This window comes from Sus scrofa, chromosome 1 (assembly GCF_000003025.6).
Source record: "Sus scrofa isolate TJ Tabasco breed Duroc chromosome 1, Sscrofa11.1, whole genome shotgun sequence".
Lineage (NCBI taxonomy): Eukaryota > Metazoa > Chordata > Mammalia > Artiodactyla > Suidae > Sus > Sus scrofa.
The window spans coordinates 153255901-153278799 of record NC_010443.5 but is presented as its reverse complement, the minus strand read 5'-3'; the positions used below and the strand labels follow the sequence as shown (position 1 = coordinate 153278799).

The following is a 22899-nucleotide window of genomic DNA, read 5'->3' as shown; positions in this document are numbered from 1 at the left end:
TTCCACACATAAACATATCCTGGTGGAGTTCCCATCATGGCTCAGTGGAAACAAATTTGACAAGCGTTCATGAGGATTCAGGTTCGATCCTTGGCATTGCTCAGTGGGTTAAGGATCTGGCATTGCAGTGAGCTCTGGTGTAGGTTGCAGATGCAGCTTAGATCCTGTGTTGCTGTAGCTGTGGTATAGGCAGTGGCTGCAGCTGCAATTCGACCCCTAGCCTGGGAACCTCCATATGCTGTGTGTGCAGCCCTAAAAGACCAAAAAAAAAAGAAAGAAAAAATTAAATAAACATATCCTTGAGATATTTTCAATCAACACTTAGAAAGCTTTCTTGGAGTTCCCGTCGTGGCGCAGTGGTTGACGAATCCGACTGGGAACCATGAGGTTGCGGGTTCAGTCCCTGCCCTTGCTCAGTGGGTTAACGATCCGGCGTTGCCGTGAGCTGTGGTGTAGGTTGCAGACGCGGCTCGGATCCTGCGTTGCTGTGGCTGTGGCGTAGGCCGGTGGCTACAGCTCCGATTCTACCCCTAGCCTGGGAACCTCCATATGCCGCTGGAGCGGCCCAAAGAAATAGCAAAAAGACAAAAAAAAAAAAAAAAAAAAAAAAAAAAAAGAAAGCTTTCTTATTCACCTGTGCAGATGTGCCATAGATTGATATGTTCTCTACCAACAGGTAATGAGGTTATTTTTTTATTATTAAAAATCCTGAAATATATAATTATCCACATAGCATTGTTATGAATACAGATGAATTAATGGTATAAAATTTAAAATAAGGGAATGCTGGGTCAAAGGCTGATATGCAAATTTGATACTTTTTTCAAATTTAAAATGTTTTTTATCCTTTCTGCATTGATTTGAGATGCCACCTTTATGGTCACATAGCCTTTGCAGAATTTCTATTCTGTTCTATTGGTCTGATTACCACACTATTGTAATTGTTGGGGCATTATAGTATGTTTTAATACCTGTTCTGTCTCCCTCACTATTGTTCTTATTTTTTTTGAGCATTTTCTGTTGTTGTTTACAATTGCACTTATTTAAGTTTGTAATACCTGTACTGGTTCTTTATAAATATAAGGCATGAGTTTATTTTTTCTGCCAATATCTATAGAGGACCCTTGTAAGAATATGTTATACAAAAAGCTATATAACATACAAAGTTGTACTTTCAACAATCATGCACTGTAAGTGGAGAGAGAAGTGAAACATACTGAGTCACAAAACAAAGAAGGGTATAATAACTCTTAGGTTTGTGGCATGTAGAACACAGGAAAGTGGAGAGTGGGGGTACAGTTATGAGGAGACAAACTTGAACTGCCCAAAGTTTCCTTCCTTGAAACCTAGCCATTACATTAATAGAAAAAAAAAAAAACTTAATTAGGTTGACCAGATGTCAGGACATCTGGAGGCACAAAAAAAGTATTGAATGTACTGCATGGTGATTATGCTTAACAATACTTTATTGTATACTTGAAATTTGCTATATGAGGTGACATATCATTTCACAATGTATACATACACCAAAATATCATGTTGTACAGTTTAAGTACACACAGTTTTTATTGTGTATATTACAACTCAGTAAAGTTGTTAAAAAATGTTGGCTAGGAGTTTTGAGTCTCTAAAGGGTTTAGTTTGAATAAAAGGAAGTGGGAGGAGAAGTGGGAAAGCTGGATACGAGTGGTATGAAAGTTTTTGTGGGAGGAGAAGTGGGAAAGCTGGATACGAGTGGTATGAAAGTTTTTGTATGCTAGGCTTATGCCAGATAAGCAAATAAAATCCATCAAATGTGCCATAGAATTAAGAAAACATTAGAGTGATTATTTTGATGGGCAGTGAGTGTATGGAATAGTTTAGAGAGAACGCCGAGGTAGGAAGCCAACTTAGCAAACCATAGCAATAACTTAGAATTGTGTCAAACTTTTAATAAGTTACTTAGCTTCTCTGAGTGTCCCATATTGTAAACAGTGATAATCATGTTGCCCACCTCACTGGGTTTTGGTATAGTTTAAACTATGTTAATATTCATAAATTCCTCAGAATTTAAGATGCTAGTTATTGCAAGTCAAGATTGCTGCTGCTACCTGATTTGAAGCCATGCCCAAAATGTTGACCAAAGAGAACAAGTCAGGTTAAATCACAAAATTAAAATAATACTAAACAAATATAGGGCATCCAAATCTAATTATATAGGTCTTTACAGAAAGGCAGTACATTTTATAAACAGTGGCCAAAATTAAATTAGGGAAAATGAGAGAAATAAAAATGTAAAGCTAAATAAGAAATACGGTGTACTCTTTGCAAAGAAATTTTCTGAGTAAAGTGTCTCACTTAAGACATTTCATTTCAAGCAAGCTTTATACATTTAAACTCACCCTTTAAGCTTTTTCTTTCCTGGGTTTCTGAACTCCTGAAGATTTCAGGTCTTTTTCCTTCTATGAGGCAAGAAGCTTCTGTCAGCTACTGAGCATGGATTAGCACCAAAGTTTCAAGGAATCCATACTCTTAAATACTATTTACTTTAGATCTTACCATTTTCTTTTATTCTTGATTTTTTTTATTAAATCTCTTATTACTGCACAAGATGTGTGTCCCTAAATGAAAAGGCACAAAACTTGTCCAAAATGGTATTTTTAAAACAGTCTTTTTGGGGGTAAACATGTGTAAGCACATGCATTAAAAAGTTCTTTATTGGTTTAATCACAGACAAGCCCCATATTGGCCTTAGATTCCCTAGGTTTTAGAAGAAGGAAAATAAACTTCAGATCCTTCCTCTTTTCACTCTTCTTTTCAGTTATATCTTTTTGATCTCTCTTATCACTTGAGTTTTAAGATGTGAAATGTTGTGACTGTGCTAAAATTTTCATTGTATCAGAATAAAGGGGTGATCCTCCTTCACTGGCTGACTTCCAATCCTTGAAAGCAAGGACTAACTTCTAGATATTTAATGTACATTTCTCTGTGATATAGGTGAACAAATGGGAAGGTATAGGTTTGAGGGAATAAAAAGACAGAGGTATTGCTCACACATGGTTGACTCAAAAAAAAAATAGAAATAAAGAAAAAATGACAAAATAGAAAAAAGAGAAGTCAAAATCTCTTTGTTTGTTTGTTTATTTACTTTTTGTCTTTTTAGGGCTGCACCTGTGGGCATATGGAGGTTCCCAGGCTAGGGGTCTAATCAGAGCTGTAGCTGCTGGCCTATGCCAGAGCCACAGCAATGCCAGATCCGAGCCGTGTCTGCAACCTATACCACAGCTCACGGCAGCGCCAGATCCTTAACCCACTGAGCAAGGCCAAGGATTGAACCTGCAGCCTCATGGTTCCTAGTCGGATTTGTTAACCACTGAGCCACGACAGGAACTCCTTTTTTTTGTTTGTTTGTTTTGTATTTTTGTTTATAGCATCCTTTTTTCTTTAGGCCCAGGCTTTCATCCTTAGAGCAAGCCAAACTTTCTTATGTTGATGTAAGTTTTACCAGCTTTAAAATTAATACATTAATTTTTAAATTAATTTTAATTATTAATACATTAAACATTAATATCTTGCTAGCTTAAGACTCAAAGGACAGCGCATGAGGAGGTAATGTAATAATAACAAATATAAACTCTGAAGTTAGATTATCAGGGCCTGATTCCTATATCTCAGTGACTTTAAAAAAATTCTTTCTGCACGTCAATTTTGTCTCGTGTAACACGATGATAATAATGAAGCCTAATAATGTTGTTTTATGAATGAAGTGTGTTAATACATTTTCAATATTTAGACCTAGAGTATGTCCCCATCTTGGAAATTATAAAAGAGTACATATCTATAAAGTATTGATTAATTCATCCAACAATTTTGTTTGTTTGTTTGTTTTTCGCAGTACCTGTGGCATATGGAATTTCCAGGGACAGGAATTGAACCACTACCACAGTTGCATCTACGCCACAGCTGCAGCAACACCAGATCCTTGACCTGCTGCACCACCAGGGAACTTCCCAACAATTTTTAAGTATTCACGTTGCTATGAGTGAGTTTAGGGTGGACAAAAACACAATGATGGGTAAGGCATGGCTATTTCTCTGAAGGAGATTATAATCTAATAGGGGGGATTTAACTGTCGAAAGACAGCAAAGAACAAATGATAAAGGAAATGGCAAGAGATGCACATTTTGATGCACTGGTTTGATTTAGGAGAACTCTATGAGAGAAGACTTAAGTTAGAGTTTCAAAAGATTGGAAAATCTGTTGTTTGTTCTTTTTCATCTGTTTTTTGCATGAAGAGATATGAGACCAGAGCTGTGACTTAGGGCATTTACTATGGTAATAGTTGATAAGTGGGATTGGAGTAAAACAAGTGTGAAAGCAAGAGATCAGCTGGGAGGTTACTAGAACAGAATTTCTTAAAATGGGATTCCACTAGATGATAATAATGAAAATGAAAAGAAAGGGAGTGATGTTATACATGGCTGATTGAATGTATTTGTCAACTAAATGAATGTTTTTATGGAATAGAATGAAAAAGGTTTCAAAGACTGCTGAGTGGAAGAAAAGTGAGGCGGTCTAAGAAGTTTTATAAATCCATCACAAAATAGGAAAAGAGTGAAATATGTATATTAAAAAGAATAAAATGTGAGGGTGTAAAAAGTTCAAATATATCAGTAGCCACATAGATTATGCATTTCTATTAATAAAAGTCATAAATGTATAAGCATAACTGACAAATTCACTATCTTAAAAGCTTCTATATAAAAGATTAAATTGTAAGAAAGTGAAGAGTCAAGCTACAAAATAGGGGAAGGTATTTCCAATACATTAACCTAATAAAAAATTTAAATCTAAGATATTTTTAAATTTCATGCAAATCAACAGCAAAGAAAGAAAAGAAAAATCAAAATATAGTATGACAACATGGATAAAACTCTGTCATATAATTGGAAGTGAAAATTAGGTTTTACAATGTTTCATATGTGAAGTTTTATACTACTTATACAAAAGTTAACATATAAAACAGTAATAAATATTGCTTATAAAAGTATAAAAATAAAGTAGGTATAAAGTCTTTGGAAGGATGAACATTAAGATATGTCATATGCAGTACTTATATAAAAAAGAGAATTTAATTATTGGTAACTACTGACCCTACACATTTTGGAATTTCTTTAAGACCATTACAGAACTTCATTTGTAATTGACATTTTAGTAATTCTTTAAGTTCATTACCAAATCTGGCAGCTGATTATGGCTGATTGAAAGGAATCCAGTCATTTCAGTTACCATCAAGTATATTATCAGAAAATTGTCAGTTGTTAGTAGAAACCTTAGTATAAGTCCCCACTTGAAACCACATCTGAATATCATCATTGCCTTTAAAGAACAGTGAATTACTAGAGCCAGGGATAAAACATTTCATTCAAGACAATTCAACAAGTATGCAGACTTAAGTCAAGTTGATATACTAATTTGAAACAAAAGTAATGGATATGTGTTTGCTGATTCAATATTTTAAGTATATTGAACTTATAGTTTTAATGAGGCCTCCAGTGTTCTAAAAAAGTACTAGGTGTTGAGAAGCAAGGGATGAATCAACATTGAGTGAATCTGCAAATTTATATCCAGAAACTGAAGTAAGACAATGTTTTCACAAGGAGGATGTAGTTAATAGTAAGAAGTTATTCTGAGATAGTCGGAAAAGCATCTATTTTACAGGAAGACCACAGTTTATAACTTTGTCAAGAGCAGTTTTGCTAATGCAGCTGTTTAAATATCATTTCTTAAGTTTTCTGACAACTTCATAAATTCCATTATTCACTTAGCTATCTAGGTATAAAAAATTAGATACATCGTTAATTCTTCACTTGTATTAAGTTTATTGTGAAGTTCAAAATTTTCCTGTAATGTTTTCCATCTCGGGTTCATCTTCTTCTGCACTGCCTTCAACATTGGCTGAATTATAACTCCTCCTCTGGTATGAATATACTAATTACCTAATAAAATTATTCTATTGGCCGTAGTTATATTTAACGCTGCTGCTGGTCTAATATTTTATAAATATTATTTTCATAAAATCGTTCCTTTAATAAAACTGATCATTGACCCCATTTTCTGTTACATCAAATGAAAACTCTGGTTTTTAAGGCCTTCCATCATTTGCATTTTTATTAACTCTTTCCTAGGGGTGTGTGTGTGTGTGTTTTCTCAATTCAACCCATTCTTACTGTATTGCAAGAGCATCTCGCTTTTGGATTTTGCCCATACATTTTGGCATGGTGTAGGTAAAAGGAAAAATTAACGATGACCCAAGATTTTAAGTTTGTATAACTGAAAATATGGTTGATTAACAAAGTAGAGGAAATAACTCAGAAGGAGAAGTAAATGGAAGAGGAAGTATTTTGAGCTTTCATTTGGACATGTACTTTTCCTTACTGAACCCTCTAGAAACCGGGTCCATAAAATAGAAACACACTAGTTGTATCTTGGAATAGAGTTTTCACTGGTTATTGAGTTAAGCTTCTACAACTGACTGATGAAACTAAAACATCATCCATTTCAAAAGCATAAGTTGCTATAGAGCCAAAGAGTACTCTGATTTTGGAGAAACTAAAACCCAGAAGACATGGTTCTTTCCTGGAGATCTCAAGCAAAGACAAAGGGTATTTTGTTTTTTATCATACCTGTGTGGGGCTCTCTGAAAGTAGGGAGCAGGAGTAATTGTAAGTATCCTTCCAGTGCTGTGATTGTTTCTAAAAATTGCTGCCTGCTTGGGTTACTGCTTCACAGGTCTGTTCTACACCTGGTTTTCATTCTTATGATAATGAAAATTTCACACTCTTAACCTAAAACTTGCTGCTGCTGTGAAGCATTTCATTTCTGACTGTGACTCTAAAGGATGTGTGTATTCTTTCCCAGTATTGCATTGATGGCCTGGTAGACAAATACAGTAGAGAGAACTATAAATATTCAGGTGAAAAACAAAGAACAGTTGGACTCCTCAAAAATCAGCAATGGTGAGATTTTGGGAATCATTGTTTGCCTTCTGTGTATTTCCAGTTGTTTTTGTGGATTATTAAGATAAAGAGAAAGCAAGATAATAGAAATAGAAAAGATTAACACATTTATTTTGGTCTTTCCAACCATGAAATGAGAAAAAATGAGGTATGCATATTGCTCTTTAAACATTTTTTTGTGTTCATGGATATAGCAGTACTTATATTTTGCATTAAACAATGGTGAATGATGCAAAGCTCTTATTTTATTTTTTTGTTTTTAATTTTTTTTTTTTTTTTTTTTTTTTTTTTTGTCTTTTTGCCTTTTCTAGGGCCGCTCCCATGGCATATGGAGGTTCCCAGGCTAGGGGTCGAATCGGAGCTGTAGCCACTGGCCTACACCACAGCCACAGCAACACCAGATCCAAGCCGTGTCTGTGACCTACACCACAGCTCATGGCAACGCCGGATCCTTAGCCCACTGAGCAAGGCCAGGGATTGAACTTGCAACCTCATGATTCCTAGTCAGATTCATTAACCAAGAGCCATGATGGGAACTCCCAAAGTTCTTAAGTTAACAAAATTGGTGAGAACTTTCTCTTTTAAAATTGAACTTTAATTAAATTGTGCTCCAAGGAGAAGGGAAAAAACATTTTAAATTTTTTGGTCCTGTGGTTTATATTTAAATAGGTGGGTAGGTGGGTGTTTATGCAGCGATAGATGCATATATAAACTGAAATTTTAAAAATCATATAGATGTAAGTACAAATACATTTATATATAAATATAGATAGCCATATACACATAAAATAATAGCCTGCCTCAACTTTCTCTCATCCTTAATGAGACCTCTGCTTAAGACTTTCTATCACAAATTATATAACCTGAAACAGAAATGGCCAGTAGAAATATTTTAAAAACACTTAAATAAAAACAATCCTTGATCTAGTGATAAGAATCCTTACACTTTATGGGATACTAGTTAGTTTTTGCCAAGTTACATTTAAAAATAGATGTATTTAGACTTGTGGATATTTAAGAAAATGTATTTATATCCCACATCCCCACAAATACACTCTTTGCCTTTTGTGGCAAACATTTTGAAGTTGCCTTTGGCTCATCTCTTCACTGCTCTTGTATTCTTAAGTATTTCTAATCAGTTCATAGGTGGAGAAAAACCTTTTGGGTTTTACATTTATCAGAGAGTGATTGCATTTATTTCATAGAGCTCAGAAGCCTGGGAACTACATTCAGAGCTTCAAGTGTGTACAGAGGAGGATTTGCAGTGGAATATTTGATTCTCATAGTCTGCTCTCTGGGCATACAGAAGCCCCAGAACTGTGGACCCTTCAGTTGACAGCTGCAAATCTAACAGTTTAGAGATTACATGTGGCTTGAAAAATCTAGGCATTCAATAGAATCAGCCTGAAATTTCCAATGTTCCTGACCCCATCTGGCCACTTTAAAAATTTCATATCTTTTGTGACTTTTACTTATTCTAAAATCCTAAATTTGCTTAGACGTTAGTTTACTTAAGAACATCTACCCTAACTTACAGAAAGAATTTATGAATCTTATTGAAATCTTAAAGCCAAGAGCCTTCCTGACCTGGCTCTCCTATATCTTTCTTATTTCCTTCCACCTTTACTGTGGTTCCCTGCCCTTCACCCTGGCCTTCTTGCAGTCAGACAAGCTCCCTCATCAAGGTAGCTGTTCTTGCAATTTTATCTTTCTGAAGCACTCTTCCCCCACACCCCATGTCTCATTTTCTCACATCCTCTAATGCGGAAATGTTTGCCTGTGGGGGAGCCTTCCCTCGCCATCTCTCCTTGCACTTAGAACTATTGAAAAATACTATTTACAAATGCACTTATTTATCTGCCATCATCTGTCTACCCCCCTGAAATGGATTTCCAAGAGGCAGGAACTTTGTTTCCATAAGGGCAGGAAACTGTGTTTTTTGTCACTGTTATAATTTTTATCTGTTTGGTTTTTTAATTTTTTTTACTACTACATCCACAGAACATAGAGCTCTCAAATGTGTTTTGAATGATTGAATGGGTGAGAGTGATTCTGATATTGGCATATATTTGACATCAATTAAATATAAGCCAGTATTGAAAGTTCCTATATATATTGAAATGATAGTTAAAACTAAACTCACCAATGCATTAAGCTTAATCCTGTGAATTAACTAATTTTTTTTTACAAAAACACAGTGTGTCTTTCAATAGCACCATAAACATTTTCTGAGAGGACAATGGGCTAAGTAATTGGATATATACATAGCCTCAACCTTCAATAACTATTCATGAATGGGCTTATTTATTTGTTTATTTGTTGTTTTGATATGTTCATCTTGTACACAGTTATAAATAAATAATTGAATCCAATGGTCTAAGTTATCATTTATATAGCATCTTGCTTTTAGGGGGAGCACAAATATAAGATGCTCCAGATATGCCACTGTCTTCTCTAGTCTTTAAAATCTCTGGGAGCAAAATTTCTGTGACTCTTTTTATAGCAATGGACCTGCAAGTTTAACAATTCCAGTAATTAAAAATTCTCCTAAGTTTCTAACCAAAATTCTATTTGAAGTGCAAGTTTCATTAGGTTAACATCTTGGGGTGGAATAAGCCCATTAAATCTGACTTTTGGATAAATTAAATTTTGGGAATGGGTCCTTACATAAATAACATCATTATGCCTGTGAACAAAAGCCAAGAAATCAAACCATCGACCTCACAGTGAGTCTTAAGTGGAAAAAGGATGTCCTTTGTATAAAATCACCTTGAAAAGGAGAAAACACTAAAGAGAAGGGATTGCTGTGAGGGGAAAGGGTTTCTATCAGATGAAAGGGAGTCAGAGGGAATTTAACTATGGCAGTCTGGCTGGCTGGCTAGTGCAGTGGAAAACTGAGATGTGGAACAGCTGGTTTTCCTGGGGATTTCTGGAGTCCTGGCAACAATGTAGAATTTTCTAGAAGGAAAACTGAAGGGTACCCAGGAGCCTTTTTGGTGAGACAACTGAAAAGTGTAGGTGATAACTCTGAATAACAAGGTGGAATCATTTAATTCCCCAGGACAGAGTGAAGCAACATCTTGAACAGTGGTGCGATTGGCAAGAGTGTCATTGAAAAGGGACAGAAATCAGGAGGTGAATCTTTTTGCAAGCAGTAGTGCTGTTGCCAGCCAGCCAAATGGCGCCTGCATCTTTTGATGCCCTTGGAGAGCCAAGTGGTGTCTGAAGAGACTGCACCCTCTCCTCCCACACTCTGCTAATGAAGGGCATTGATTTATGTCCTGCTTCATGGAACACAAATAAAAATAAAATATCTAACTTAATTGGTGTAGTTCCCTTTCATGTACTTGAAGAATTATCTGTCATTTATAAGCAAAATAAAACCTATTCCTTTATTTATTTATTTTCTTCTCAGAGGAGTGATTTCCTGGTCTCAAGCATTCATTTTTGTTGCTAATCTTCAGAATTTCTCCAACATACTTATATAAGTCATCAGTTCTAGGGCCTAAAGCAGAGCATAGCACACTATTAAAATCCCATTTGATAAAGAGTGACGGAGAGGTGATTTCCTCATGCTCTTGATAATTTTATGTTTCTGGTATGACGGCTGCTTTCAGGTGCTAACTCATGCTGAATTTGGCTTCACATTGACATAGAGGCACCACCCAATTATTTGCATCAGATCCATTTTTATTATTTTACTCCCCTCACAAAGCAAAATGTTTTGAAAAACTATGTCTAAAAAACAAAAGCAAAACCGAAACTATCTGCATTTATTAGCATTTATTAAATAGTGCTTTAAGTTTAAAAATTCAGGTAGATATTATGAAAAAATATTATTTAGTATATAAAAATACTAAATAATATGTTAAATTCATATTATTTTTCCCAGCAAATTATTTTGTTTCAATCATTTTATTATGATATTTTCATTAGACTTTTGAAATATCAAAAATAATTTCATTGAGACAAACAAATTGAGGAACTTGACCAGTAGTCTTTAAAACTGTCAAGGTCATGAAAGGGAAAAAAAAAGGCCAACAAAAACAGCTGGAAAGATGTACCATGCTACCATGCTCTTAGGTTGGAAGTAGCAACATTGTCAAAATGACTATACTACCCAAGGCAATCTACAGGCCCAATGCAATCGCTATCAGATTACCAAGGACATTCTTCACAGAACTAGAACAAAATATTTTAAAATTTATAAAGAAATCCAAAAGACTCCAAATAGCCAAAGCAATCTAGAGAAAGAAAAATTAAACTGTAGGAATCAGGCACCCTGACTTCAGACTATATACTATAAAGCTACAGTTATCAAAAGAGTATAATACTGGACAGAATTAGTATTATAAATCAATGGAACAGGATAAAAAGCCCAGAAATAAACCAAGCCCTTATGGCTAACTAACCTATGACAAAGGCAAGAACAGTGGAAGAAAGTCTCTTCAATAAGTGGCACTGGGAAAACTGGACATCTACATGTAAAAAGATGATATTAGAATAAGCTCTTACACCATACACAAAAATAAACTCAAAATGGATTAAATACCTAAATGTAAGGCTGGATTCTATAAAACTCCTAGAGGAAAACATAGGTAGAACTCTCTCACATAAATCACAGCAGTATCTTTTGGATCCACCTCTTGGAGTAATGAAAATATAAACAAAAATAGATAACTGGGACCTAATTAAAAGCTTTTTCACAGCAAAGAAACCATGAAAAATGTGAAAAGATAACCCATAGAATGGGAGAAAATCTTTGCAAACAAAGCAACCAACAAGGACCTAATCTCCAAAATCGCAAATAGCTCATGCAGCTCTATATCAAAAACACATACAACCTAATTAAAAAATGGTCAGAAGATCTAAATAGACATTTCTCCAAAGAAGACAGATGGCTAAATAAACTCATGAAAAAGTGCTCAACATGAATAATTATTAAAGAAATGCAAATCAAAACTACAATGAGGTATCACCTCACACCAGTCAGAATGGCCATCATCAAAATCTGAAAACAATAAATGCTGGAGAGGGTGTGGAGAAAAGGGAAACTTCATCCTACACTGTTGGTGGGAATGTAAATTGGTACAACCACTATGGAGAACAGCATGGAGGTTCCTTAAAAAACTAAGTATAGAACTACCATATGATCTAGCAATGCCACTCCTGGGCATATATCCAGAGAAAACTATAATTTGAAATGATATGTGAACCCCATGTTCATTGAGGCACTATGTACAATGGGCAAGACATGGAAGCAATGTAAATATCAGTCAACAGAGGAATGGATAAAGATGTAGTACATATATAAAATGGAATAGTACTCAGCTATTAAAAAATGCCATTTGCAGCAACATGGATGCAGCTAGAGATTATCATACTAAGTGAAGTAAGTCAGACAGAGAAATACACGTATCATGTAATATCACTTTATGTGGACTCTAATGAAAAATGATACAAAAGAACTTATTTATGAAACAGAAACAAACTCACAGATTTCAAAACCAAACTTATGGTTACCACGGGGGAAAACATGGGGGGGAAGAGAGAAATTAGGAGAATGGGAGTAACATATACACACTACTGTATAAAGTAATTTAAAAAACCTGCTATATAGTACAGGGAAATCTACTCAATAGTTTATAATAACTTATATGGGGAAAAAGCATAGTTACATGTATATTTATAACTGAGTCACCTTGCTGTACACCTAAAACTGATACAACATTGTAAGTCAACTATACAACAATAAAATTTTTAAAAAGGCTGGAAACTATCAAAGATCAGAGCAGACAGGACACTAAATGCAGTGCAGTGACCTTGATTGGATCCCAAAACAGAATAGAACATTGGTGGGAAAAAAAGTGATTTCTGAATGAATCTCTAGATTAATAATCATATTTTACCAGTGTTAATTTCTTAATTTTGAAAAATCTATCATGATTATTTAGGATGTTAACATGAGGGGAACCTGGGTAAAATATTCTTGGGAACTCTGAACCATTTTTGTGAGTGTTTTATAAATCTAAAATTATTCCCAAATAAGAAAGGAATAACTTAAGAGCCTTAGCTTGTAAACAGTCTATTACATCAAGTCTTTAACAATCAATTTTATCTATATGTGGTAGCCTCTGTTAATGTAATAGCAAAGAGATAAGATACAATCAAAAATACCAAATCTTTTTTTCCCTACTATCTGTTAGCAGGTTTATTCTATAGCAGCATTGAGTGCCTAAATAGAAATACTTATGCTTTCTGACTCCTATTTATCTCACTCTTCAGTAGAAAATAACTATTGTCATACAAGATTAGACATTGTAGTCAGAAAGTATATTTATGTATTTCCATGAATACTACAAGGCTTCATTTGACACCACCATGTGTCCTGGGCTATGAACAATACAGTGTACAGGGCACAGGGAAAAGCATTCCTCTCTAGGAAAGAATAGAAACCATATTATCTAGGTTTTGGGTCCCATTTCCATTCAAAGAGGGTCTTCCTAACTCAGCTAGGATTCCAAGTCAGATAGTAGAGGTAAATATTAATAATTTTCTCTATTATTCCACTTTGCAAATAGTATATTTACTTATCTGCCTCCAATCTCTCAAATTTCTACTCAGATTCATGAAACTGTTTTTCACTTCTACAATATTACTCTGCTAATAAAAACAAAATCTAAAAATTATCTGTCTTCGCTTGGGTTCCCCTAACACAATCCCATAGACTTGAGTGGCTTGAACAAGAGACATTTATTTTCTGGAGGTTAGAAGTTCTGGAGATTAGAAATCTGAGATCAAGGGCCAGCATGACCATCTCACTGTGTGCTTACATGACCTCTTTTTCTGTGAGGTAATGGAGACAGCAAGCTCTCTGGTGTTTTTTCTCATAAGGACACTAATCCTGTCCTGAGTGCCTCACCCTCATGACTTCATCTAACTCTAACTCTAGTTACTTCCTAAAGGACCTGCCTCCAAATACCATCACATTGGGGGTGAGGACTCCAACAAACCATATGCCTGTATGGAATTTTTATCAATATTTATACTTCATTTTAAAATGTTGTATTTTGGGGATGGCGATCATTAAGGAGCCAACAAATAAATAATTAGAACACAGCATGTGAAACACAAGTGTGTAGAAGGAACGCCAGGATCTCTGAAGGAGTAACTTAACTCCTTATTTCCAGGGGCGTGGTTAGGAATCTTGTGACTGAGGAGGTGCGTTTCTGGAGGTGAGGAGAGAGGCATGCTTGTGAGCTGGAAGCCTGGGCTGTCCTTCATGTGGTTTTTGTAGTTACCAGGAAGGAGCTAGATAAGGTGGCAAGAATAAAGGAAAAGAGTGTGTTTATATTGTTATTCTATTTATTCTGCTCTTACAACAAGAGATTTTCATCTGATTGTTTTAAGAGTGCTTTTAAACACAGCAAACAGTCTTCTAGTGAATAATAAACAATGCATACTCAAAAGGAATATTATCTGGCCTGTATTAGTTGAAAACAGTATAGCAGCAGTTTAAATAAAGGAATAAAAGAGAAATACTGTGATCTGATTTTCTGACTGTAGAGAAAGTAAACTCCAGCAAAAACATGCATTTATATGAAATTTTGAAATATGAAATTTTCATTTCTAGATCTGTTTAGTTATTGAAAAGGAGACTCATTTTATTGCCTTGCCTTAAATATACTTGTGCAAGGACGGTGTTAAGGTGGGCATCAGGTGACAGTGTCAAAGCTAGTATGAATTAGTCCTATAAAATATGGGCAAGGTCCAGAAAGGAGAGCCTGTGTGTAATTCATCATCTACTTTTTCTTTTCTTCCTAAAGCTGTTGTGTCCAGACAGATGTATGTTCAAATTCTAGCACTCTCACTATTTTTGTCATAAATTCAAACTCACCTCATATAGCAGGTATGAGGATTAAATATGTCTAAAAATGTATTGCACATAATAAGCATTTAATAAATATTAGTTGTTATGGAAGTTCAAAAGGGTGAGAAACATGTGCCCATTATAAAAACATCTTTTTTTCTCATTTTCTAAAGTAATATATGAGACATTGCTTTTTTTTTTTTTTTTTTAATTAATACAAGAGGAGTTCCCGTCGTGGCTCAGTGGTTAATGAACCTGACTAGTATCCATGAGGATGTGGGTTTGATCTCTGTCCTTGCTCAGTGGGTTAAGGATCTGCCATTGCTGTGAGCTCTGGTGTAGGTCGCAGATGTGGCTCAGATCCCGCCTTGATGTGGCAGTGGCATGGGCCGGTGGCTACAGCTCCGATTTGATCCCTAGCCTGGGATCCTCTGTATGGCACAGGTACAGCCCTAAAAAGACAAAAGAATAAAAATAAAAATAGAAATAAAATTAATACAAGATAAGTTAATTTTTAAATGATATTTTTTTAAAATGGATGTTTCTTTCCAAAGATAAAAAATTGAACAATATGAAAGTGCTTAACCTTAGTAAATTGTTACTTCACTATCATGGAATATAGAATTGTCTGTTACTAGGATAGTGACAATAATTATTTTATATGGTGTTGATACCCAGATGATTTAGTTAAAGATGATTGAAGCCAGCGCACTGAAAATGACATAACATAAAATGTTTTCACAAAAAATTATTTTCATATTTAATATTGTTTTTTAAATTTGCTGTAATTTTAAAGGGTAACATGCCTATGACTACCCAATTTTTTTCTCCCTGTAAGAAAAGTGCATTGAAACAATTTATTCTAACTAGTTGAGTAGATAAATTCCTGATGCTACAAAACTCAGGTAAAAAGATAGATAATATAATTCCTTTACTTGCTTCCAGATTTTCAGACGATGCTGGTTGGTTTTCAAGAAGGCATCTAGTAAAGGACCCAGAAGGCTAGAAAAATTTCCAGATGAAAAGGCAGCATATTTCAGAAACTTTCATAAGGTAAGTCACAGTCTTTGGAATCTCTGGGGATTAACTGGACCCTTGGCAACAGCTATGGAGATGTTTCTTTTGATAGATGAAATCTGCAGAGGCAAAAATTCATGGCCAAGATAAAATGTCTCTGTACTGATAAAATGAAAAAGTTATTTTTCTCCTTTATTTTAATCATCTGTGGTAAATGCCAGGGGTACCTCTGCAAAATGAAAGACTCATTTTTATTGCTACTTTGCAAAATGAGATGACTCATAACTCAGCCAGATCATTTCCCAAGGTGCTGACTCGGCATTTTCCCTCTGTTCAGGTTAATTGTGCATTTGTTACTTTGATTTAAACTGTGGGTGATGTGTAGGAGATAAAATTTTAAGGCTGGTATTAGCAGTGTTAATGACACTGTTAATGTACAAAGCGTTTGCTATTTACACGCTAACAAGAAAATGGTCACTGTATGCTGATGGGTAGAGATGTAGCATAAATCCTATGAATGAAAGATCAGTTTCCTAAAAATTAAAAGAATGTAAGAAATTGCCCTAGAATGATGCTAAATATGCTGCTGAAAATTATCTTTGGTGGTCACATCAAAACACAGTTTAATATTTGATAGTAATGTGGAGGATTCATGATCAAAATGCAGAGCTGTGAAACAGAGTTGCTTTTTGGTAGAATGCCTACATAAGCTCAGGGAACACTCTAATTTCTCATTGGTTGTAATAGAGAGTAATTTCTGCTGAATAATGTAATGAGTTTTTGGAATTTATTTTATGTGATATGTGGTTCTAACTTCTTCTTTTATTAAAAATAGAGTGTTTGCCAGTGGTGAGAAGGGTGGGAGGGATAAATAGGCATAGCATAGAGGATTTTTAGGACAGTGAAACTATTTTTATGATAATAGTGTTTATATCATTATAATTTGTCCAAAGCCATCAAATATGCAACATTATATTTATTTACTGTAAAATATACATACTTTGGGTGATTATGTTGTGTTGAAGTAGACTTATCAGATAGATATATTCTAACAAATGTACCACTCTGGTGGGGATGTTGATAGTGAGGGAGGCTCTGCATGTGTCAGGACAGGGAGTATAAGGGAAATCTTTGCACTTTCTGCTCAATATTGATGAGCTTATTCTATATGGATGTTTTTATAACCTATATTAGCCAACGCAATTTTAATGAAGAGGAACAAAATTGGAAGTTTACAAGATTTCAAGACTTATCCTAAAGGGACAGAAATCATGATAGTATGATTTTAGTAAAGGGGTATTCATATAGATCAGTGAAAGGGAATAGAGAGGTTAGAAGTGAACTCACACATATAGGGCCAATTGCATTTTGACAAAGGTATGAAGACAAGTCAATAGGAAAAGAAACTCTAGCTAATGGCGCTAGAACAACTAGATATCTCTATGTAAATAAATGAACATTGATCTTACCTCACACCATAAACATAATAAACTCAAAATAGATCACTGGTCTAAATTTAAATGCCAAAATATAAAACTCTCAATAGTAAATATAGAAGTAAGCCTTTTCCACTTGGTGATAAGAAAATATTTCTCAGGATACAAAAAGTGTAGACCATAAGAAAAAATTGGTAAATTGAGCTATATTGAAATTTACAACTTTTTCTCTTCAAGTGGTCCAGCTAACAAAATAAAAAGGCAAGTGAGTTTTGGAAAAAAATATGCAAGCATTTCTCTGACAAAGAACACATATCCAGAATACTTAAAGAATTCTTAGAATTCAAGATAAACAACCCATTTTTAAAATGAGAAAAATATGAACAGATATTTTCCAAAATAAGATATATGAACCACAAACTAAGAACAGGAAAAGATGCTGTGTCATTAATTGTCTGCAAAATTAAAATTCAAACAGAAATAATGCTACATATCCATTAGAATGGCTAAAGTTATGAAGACTCAAACTTACCAGAGTTGTAGAACTCATATACTGCTGATGGAAATATAAAATTTTATAAGTACTTTGTAAAACTATTGGCAGTTTCTTTAAAAGAGTAAACATATCTGGCCAGCCATTCCACTTCTAGGAATTTACTCCCCCAAAATGAATAGCCATGTCCAAACAAATATATATACATAAATGTTCATAGTAGCTTTATTCAAGATAGCCTAAAAGTGGACACCACCCAAACAGGAGGATGAATAGACTAATTGTGGTACATCCATCAGCACAGCACAACAGGAAGGAAAGATCTGCTGGTACACATAATAACAGATTAACCTCAGAATCATTATGCCGATTGAAAGACATGAGCCCAACTAATATTGTATGATTTCATACTTGTATTTGTAGTAACAAAAGTCATATTCATAGTAATAAAAATATCTTTGGTTGCCTTTTTTTTTTTTTTTTGTCTTTTTAGGGCTGTACCCACAGCATATGGAGGTTCCCAAGCCAAGGGTTGAATTGGAGCTGTAGCTACTAGCCTACACCTCAGCCACAGCAATGCAGGATCTGAGCCACATCTGCAACCTACATCACAACTCACAGCAACCTTAACCCACTGAGCAAGGCCAGGGATCAAACCTGTGTCCTCATGGATACTAGTCAGGTTTGTTAACCATTGAGCCACGACAGGAGCTCCTGGTTGCCTAATTTGAGGGAAGACTAGATGGAGAGATGTAAGGCATATAGTGGGTGATGGAAACATTTTTATTGTGGTAGTTTAAAAGGTGCATACAGTTGTCAAAATGCATTCAGTTTAAATAGTTGCAACTTACTGTATATAAATTATTCTTCAATAAAGTTAATAAGGAAAAAGATCATCCTGGAAAACAGACTGCTGAGAAAGATCAAGAATATTAACCACTTTTGGGTATGTGTGGTAAGAATATTTACAGTCTACTCTCTCATCAACTTTTGAGTGTATAATACAGTCCTGTTAACTATGGTCACCATGCTGTATGTTAGCTCCTCAGAACTTATTCACCTTAAACTGACCAATTATGATACAGATGTTAACTAACCTTATTGTGGTAATCACTTCACAGTATATATGTGTGTATCCAAACATTATGTTGTACACCTTAAACTTACACAATGTTATGTGTTAATGATATGTCAGTAATAAGGTTGGATTAAAAAAGAATCTTGGAGTTACCACTGAGGCACACCAGGTTAAGGCATAGTTTGTACTATGGCTCAGATTTGTCCCTAGACAGGGAACTTCCATATGTCATGGGTATGGCCAAAAAAGAAAAACAACAACTGAAAAAAAAATCTTAACCACATTATATATTGGGTAAGATTGTAGACTCTGGAATCTATAGCTTCCATATTTAATAGCTATGTGAATTTGCATAAGCTATTTAACCTCTATGTACCTAATTTTTCTCTTCTGACAGACTGTGATTTTAACAGAACCTACCAAAGAGAGTTACTGTAAGAATAAATGGTACTATAGATATATAATGAGATTAGATATAACTAGGTGTTACTAACAAAGGAAATTTTATAGCTAAGCATATAACTACTTACCTGGCATACGGTAAACTTAGCAAATGTTAGCTATTATTAGTCTAGGTTAGATGTGGTGGTAACTCTGATGAATGTGTTAGTATTGATGCTGGAGGTCAAAGAACAAATTTTAGATATGGTTTGTGAACATGGACAGGATGTACTTATGGATTAAATGTTGGGTGTAAGTGAAAGGTAGGACTCATGGACTTGAGCAACAAGATATAAGGATGGTGCAGTTCTTGAAGATGGGGAAGACGGAAGAGCAGGCTTTGAGTAAAAATCACTTAGCATATGTGAAATCTGAAATGTCTATTAGGCATATTAAGCATTCAAACTAAAATGTCAAGCAGTCAGTTAGATAAACAAATATAGGCTGGAGGAGGGGAAATGTCACTGATAAAGTTATGCATTTGGCTGTTATTGGCATATTAATGGTGTTTTATCCTATATGCTGGATAAAATGTCCTTGGGAAAGAATGAAGGAAAAGGAGATAATTAACACTCCAACACTTAGAAGGTCAGCAGAAGTGAAGGAGCCAGAATAGATATCTGAGAACAGCAGGCAGTAAAATGAGAAGAATAATTTTAAGGGTAAACATTTGGAAACTAAGAGAAAACTGTAGTAAAAAAAAATTGAACAAATGGTTATCTGTGTCTAGTTGGAGAGATTGAGAAAGGTGACAGAAAATATACCATTGGATTTAAAGCACAAAGGTCTAGTGGCTTTGCCAAGACATCTATTTCAGTGAAATATGGGGCCTTATTTCACCTGGTGCAGCCTACACAAGATTGAGAGGTAAGAATGGACAGCTACTCCAACAGTCTTTTTCAAGACATCTTGTTGTGAAATTGAGCCAGTATATATAGCAGACATATTTTTCAAATATGCCATCTATTGTAATGCACATGTATGCCAGTGGGAATTATCTGATATATCAGAAATGTGATGGTGAGAAGGTTCTTGTGTATAATTTGTTGGTCTTTTTCACAGAACCAGAAAGCATTCATTTTAACAAAAAAGAAGGAAAAGAATTACTGCAGATATAAGTAGGTTAAGTGGAAATTAATGTGAGGAAACCATGACTAACACTTTAAAAACATACACGGTTTATGTGTGTGAGCTTTCTCTCTCCAGTCTGTGAAAATTAAGGCCTCATGGAGCATGGTGAGGATAGGAATATTTCATCTTTTAATGAGTAACCAAACAGATGTCGTTGACTGTAACTCGAAGCTTCCTAAAGCACTCTAATAACTAGATTCAGTATATGTGACAGCTAAAGTTTACCTTTTTTGTGGCAATGTTATGAAGAGTAAATACTTTATTATACAACTTACTCTTCACAGCATTCTGGAGGATAATTCTGATTACTATTGATTTAAATTTCCTTTCAGGAATTTCATCTTATGTTTTTCCTCAGTGATTGTCAACTAAAACCATGGAGTTAGGCCAATTCTGATATGGAACAATAAATTGGGCACGATTCATCACTAAGAAATCTTAAGGGTTGTTTTCTTTTTATTTGTTTTTAAGAACTATAAACTCCAGTTATTGTTTTTCATGATTTCAGGACCCCTGAGTAGACAAACAAAGCTTGATAATTTCAGAGCAGATATAGGCCAAGAAATCATGGCATTGAGCATGCTAAGTGTGCTAGACAAATGATATTTATATACACATCCAAATTTTAGGAGAAAATATATTTCTTCAGTTTCTAACACTGTAATAGATACAAAGCAAAAATAAAAACCTATTTCAAAGTTTTTTAAAAAAGTATGTAAATGCTCTCTTCTCTTGATTTGATTCTGTTTTAGCAAGTTTTGCCTAATACTTCCCTGGATGTCTTATTATAGGCTCTGGGTTAAAAATTCACAGGCTTTCACTTTGTATATGTTAAATTTGAAATATCTCTTAGGCATTCAAACCAAATTATTTGTGTCAACCTCACTACTTTTTTCTTCTTCCTAAAGTCTTAACTGGCTCCATGACACTTATTTTTGCTTCTTTTTTCTTGGAGAGTACAGCTAGTATTATTAAAATTCTCTTTTATCATCTCTTCTATTATTTTATAATGCCACTCATTTTCACTCACATGTGATCAGCTCTACCTAGTCATCAAAATTATTTTACCATTAGATAATTCTGATGTTGCTCAAATTAAAGTAAAACTTTTCATGTAAATGTATTTTTTTCCCACTGGATGAGATAAGTAACATACAGGTATATCTTGCCTCGAACTGTAATTTCTATTACACTAAAAAGGAAGAGAACTGCACCAAATATTGGAAAATGACTGTTTAACCCAGTTAAATATAACAAATAAAGCACTATTTTAGCATAATAAATGTTTTGTGGGACACTGTGTATAGTGACAAGATATGGCCACTGAGGCTTAGAAGATGAGGCTAAGGAGATGCTCTTCTTATTTTTCCAATAGAGACAGTAATTGCCCTACTCCTCCAGGACTGCTATGAGGTATAAAAGATTCTACATATGAACTTTAAAAAGACTGTTAAGAGTTATCATTATTGTCTTAAGATTTTACAGTCCAAAAAAGTAAGGTTATAAATATCTAAATGTAATCAAGTATGATGAAGTGCAGTAATAAAAGTATAAGGAAACAGATGTCTGCCTCTGGATATCAGAGGTAAGAGTCAAGGGGCTTCTTAAGATTACTCTGTTTTGACAAAGCAAAATAAAGGAGAGGAATGCATTATATGAGGAAGAAAAAGTGTGATTAAAAATCCTGAAAAGTTACATTGCATGGTGATTTGAAGAACACTTGAGGAGTCAAGTGTTGGCACACTCTGAAAGACGGGCTGCAGTGGTGAAAGCTGAGCTCAAAGTGGATGGGGCAATAAAGGGCCGTCAATATCTTACTCATGAGTTTGATCATTATCTTTTAAGCAGTAGAGCAGTTATGAAGGATTTTAAATGGTTTTTCATATCTTCAAATATATATTTAGAAAAAAAATGTGTGACATCACAGCAAATGGATGAGATAATAGACTATATACAGAGATACAATTTAATTAAATAGTATAATATAATTTTTCCACTTCCCCAAAATAGACAACAGAGTCCTAAGTGAACAAGGTAAAGTGAATGTGAGAGATGCTAAATTTTGGTATTATTTTCCAGGTTTAGTCAAATAGAATTAAAAAGACTTAGTGTATGCAGGGTACAAAATTAATACACAGAAATCTCTTGCATTCCTATACACTAACAGCAAAAAAACAGAAAAAGAAATTAAGGAAACAATCCCATTTACCATCACATCAAAAAAATAAAATAAAATGAAATACCTGAGAATAAACCTACCTAAGTAGGCAAAAGTCCTATATTCAGAAAACTATAAGATGCTGATGAAAGAAATCTAAGATGACACAAACAGAAAGATATAACATGTTCTTGGATTGGAAGAATCAGTATTGTCAAAATGACTGTACTATTCAAGGCAATCTTCAGGCTCATTGCAATCTCTATTAAATTACCAA

The 22899-nt window shown here is 34.5% G+C and overlaps 1 protein-coding gene across 5 annotated transcripts in view; it reads left to right on the top strand.

Annotated features, from left to right (window-relative positions):
* Positions 1-22899, top strand: part of DOK6 (docking protein 6) — a 402546-nt gene that overhangs the window by 114633 nt on the left and 265014 nt on the right. For all 5 annotated transcript variants that reach the window (XM_021099328.1, XM_021099323.1, XM_021099326.1 and 2 more), the window contains exon 2: positions 15814-15921. In XM_021099328.1, the coding sequence (XP_020954987.1) occupies positions 15814-15921 (108 nt within the window). The remainder of the gene's footprint in view (positions 1-15813; positions 15922-22899) is intronic.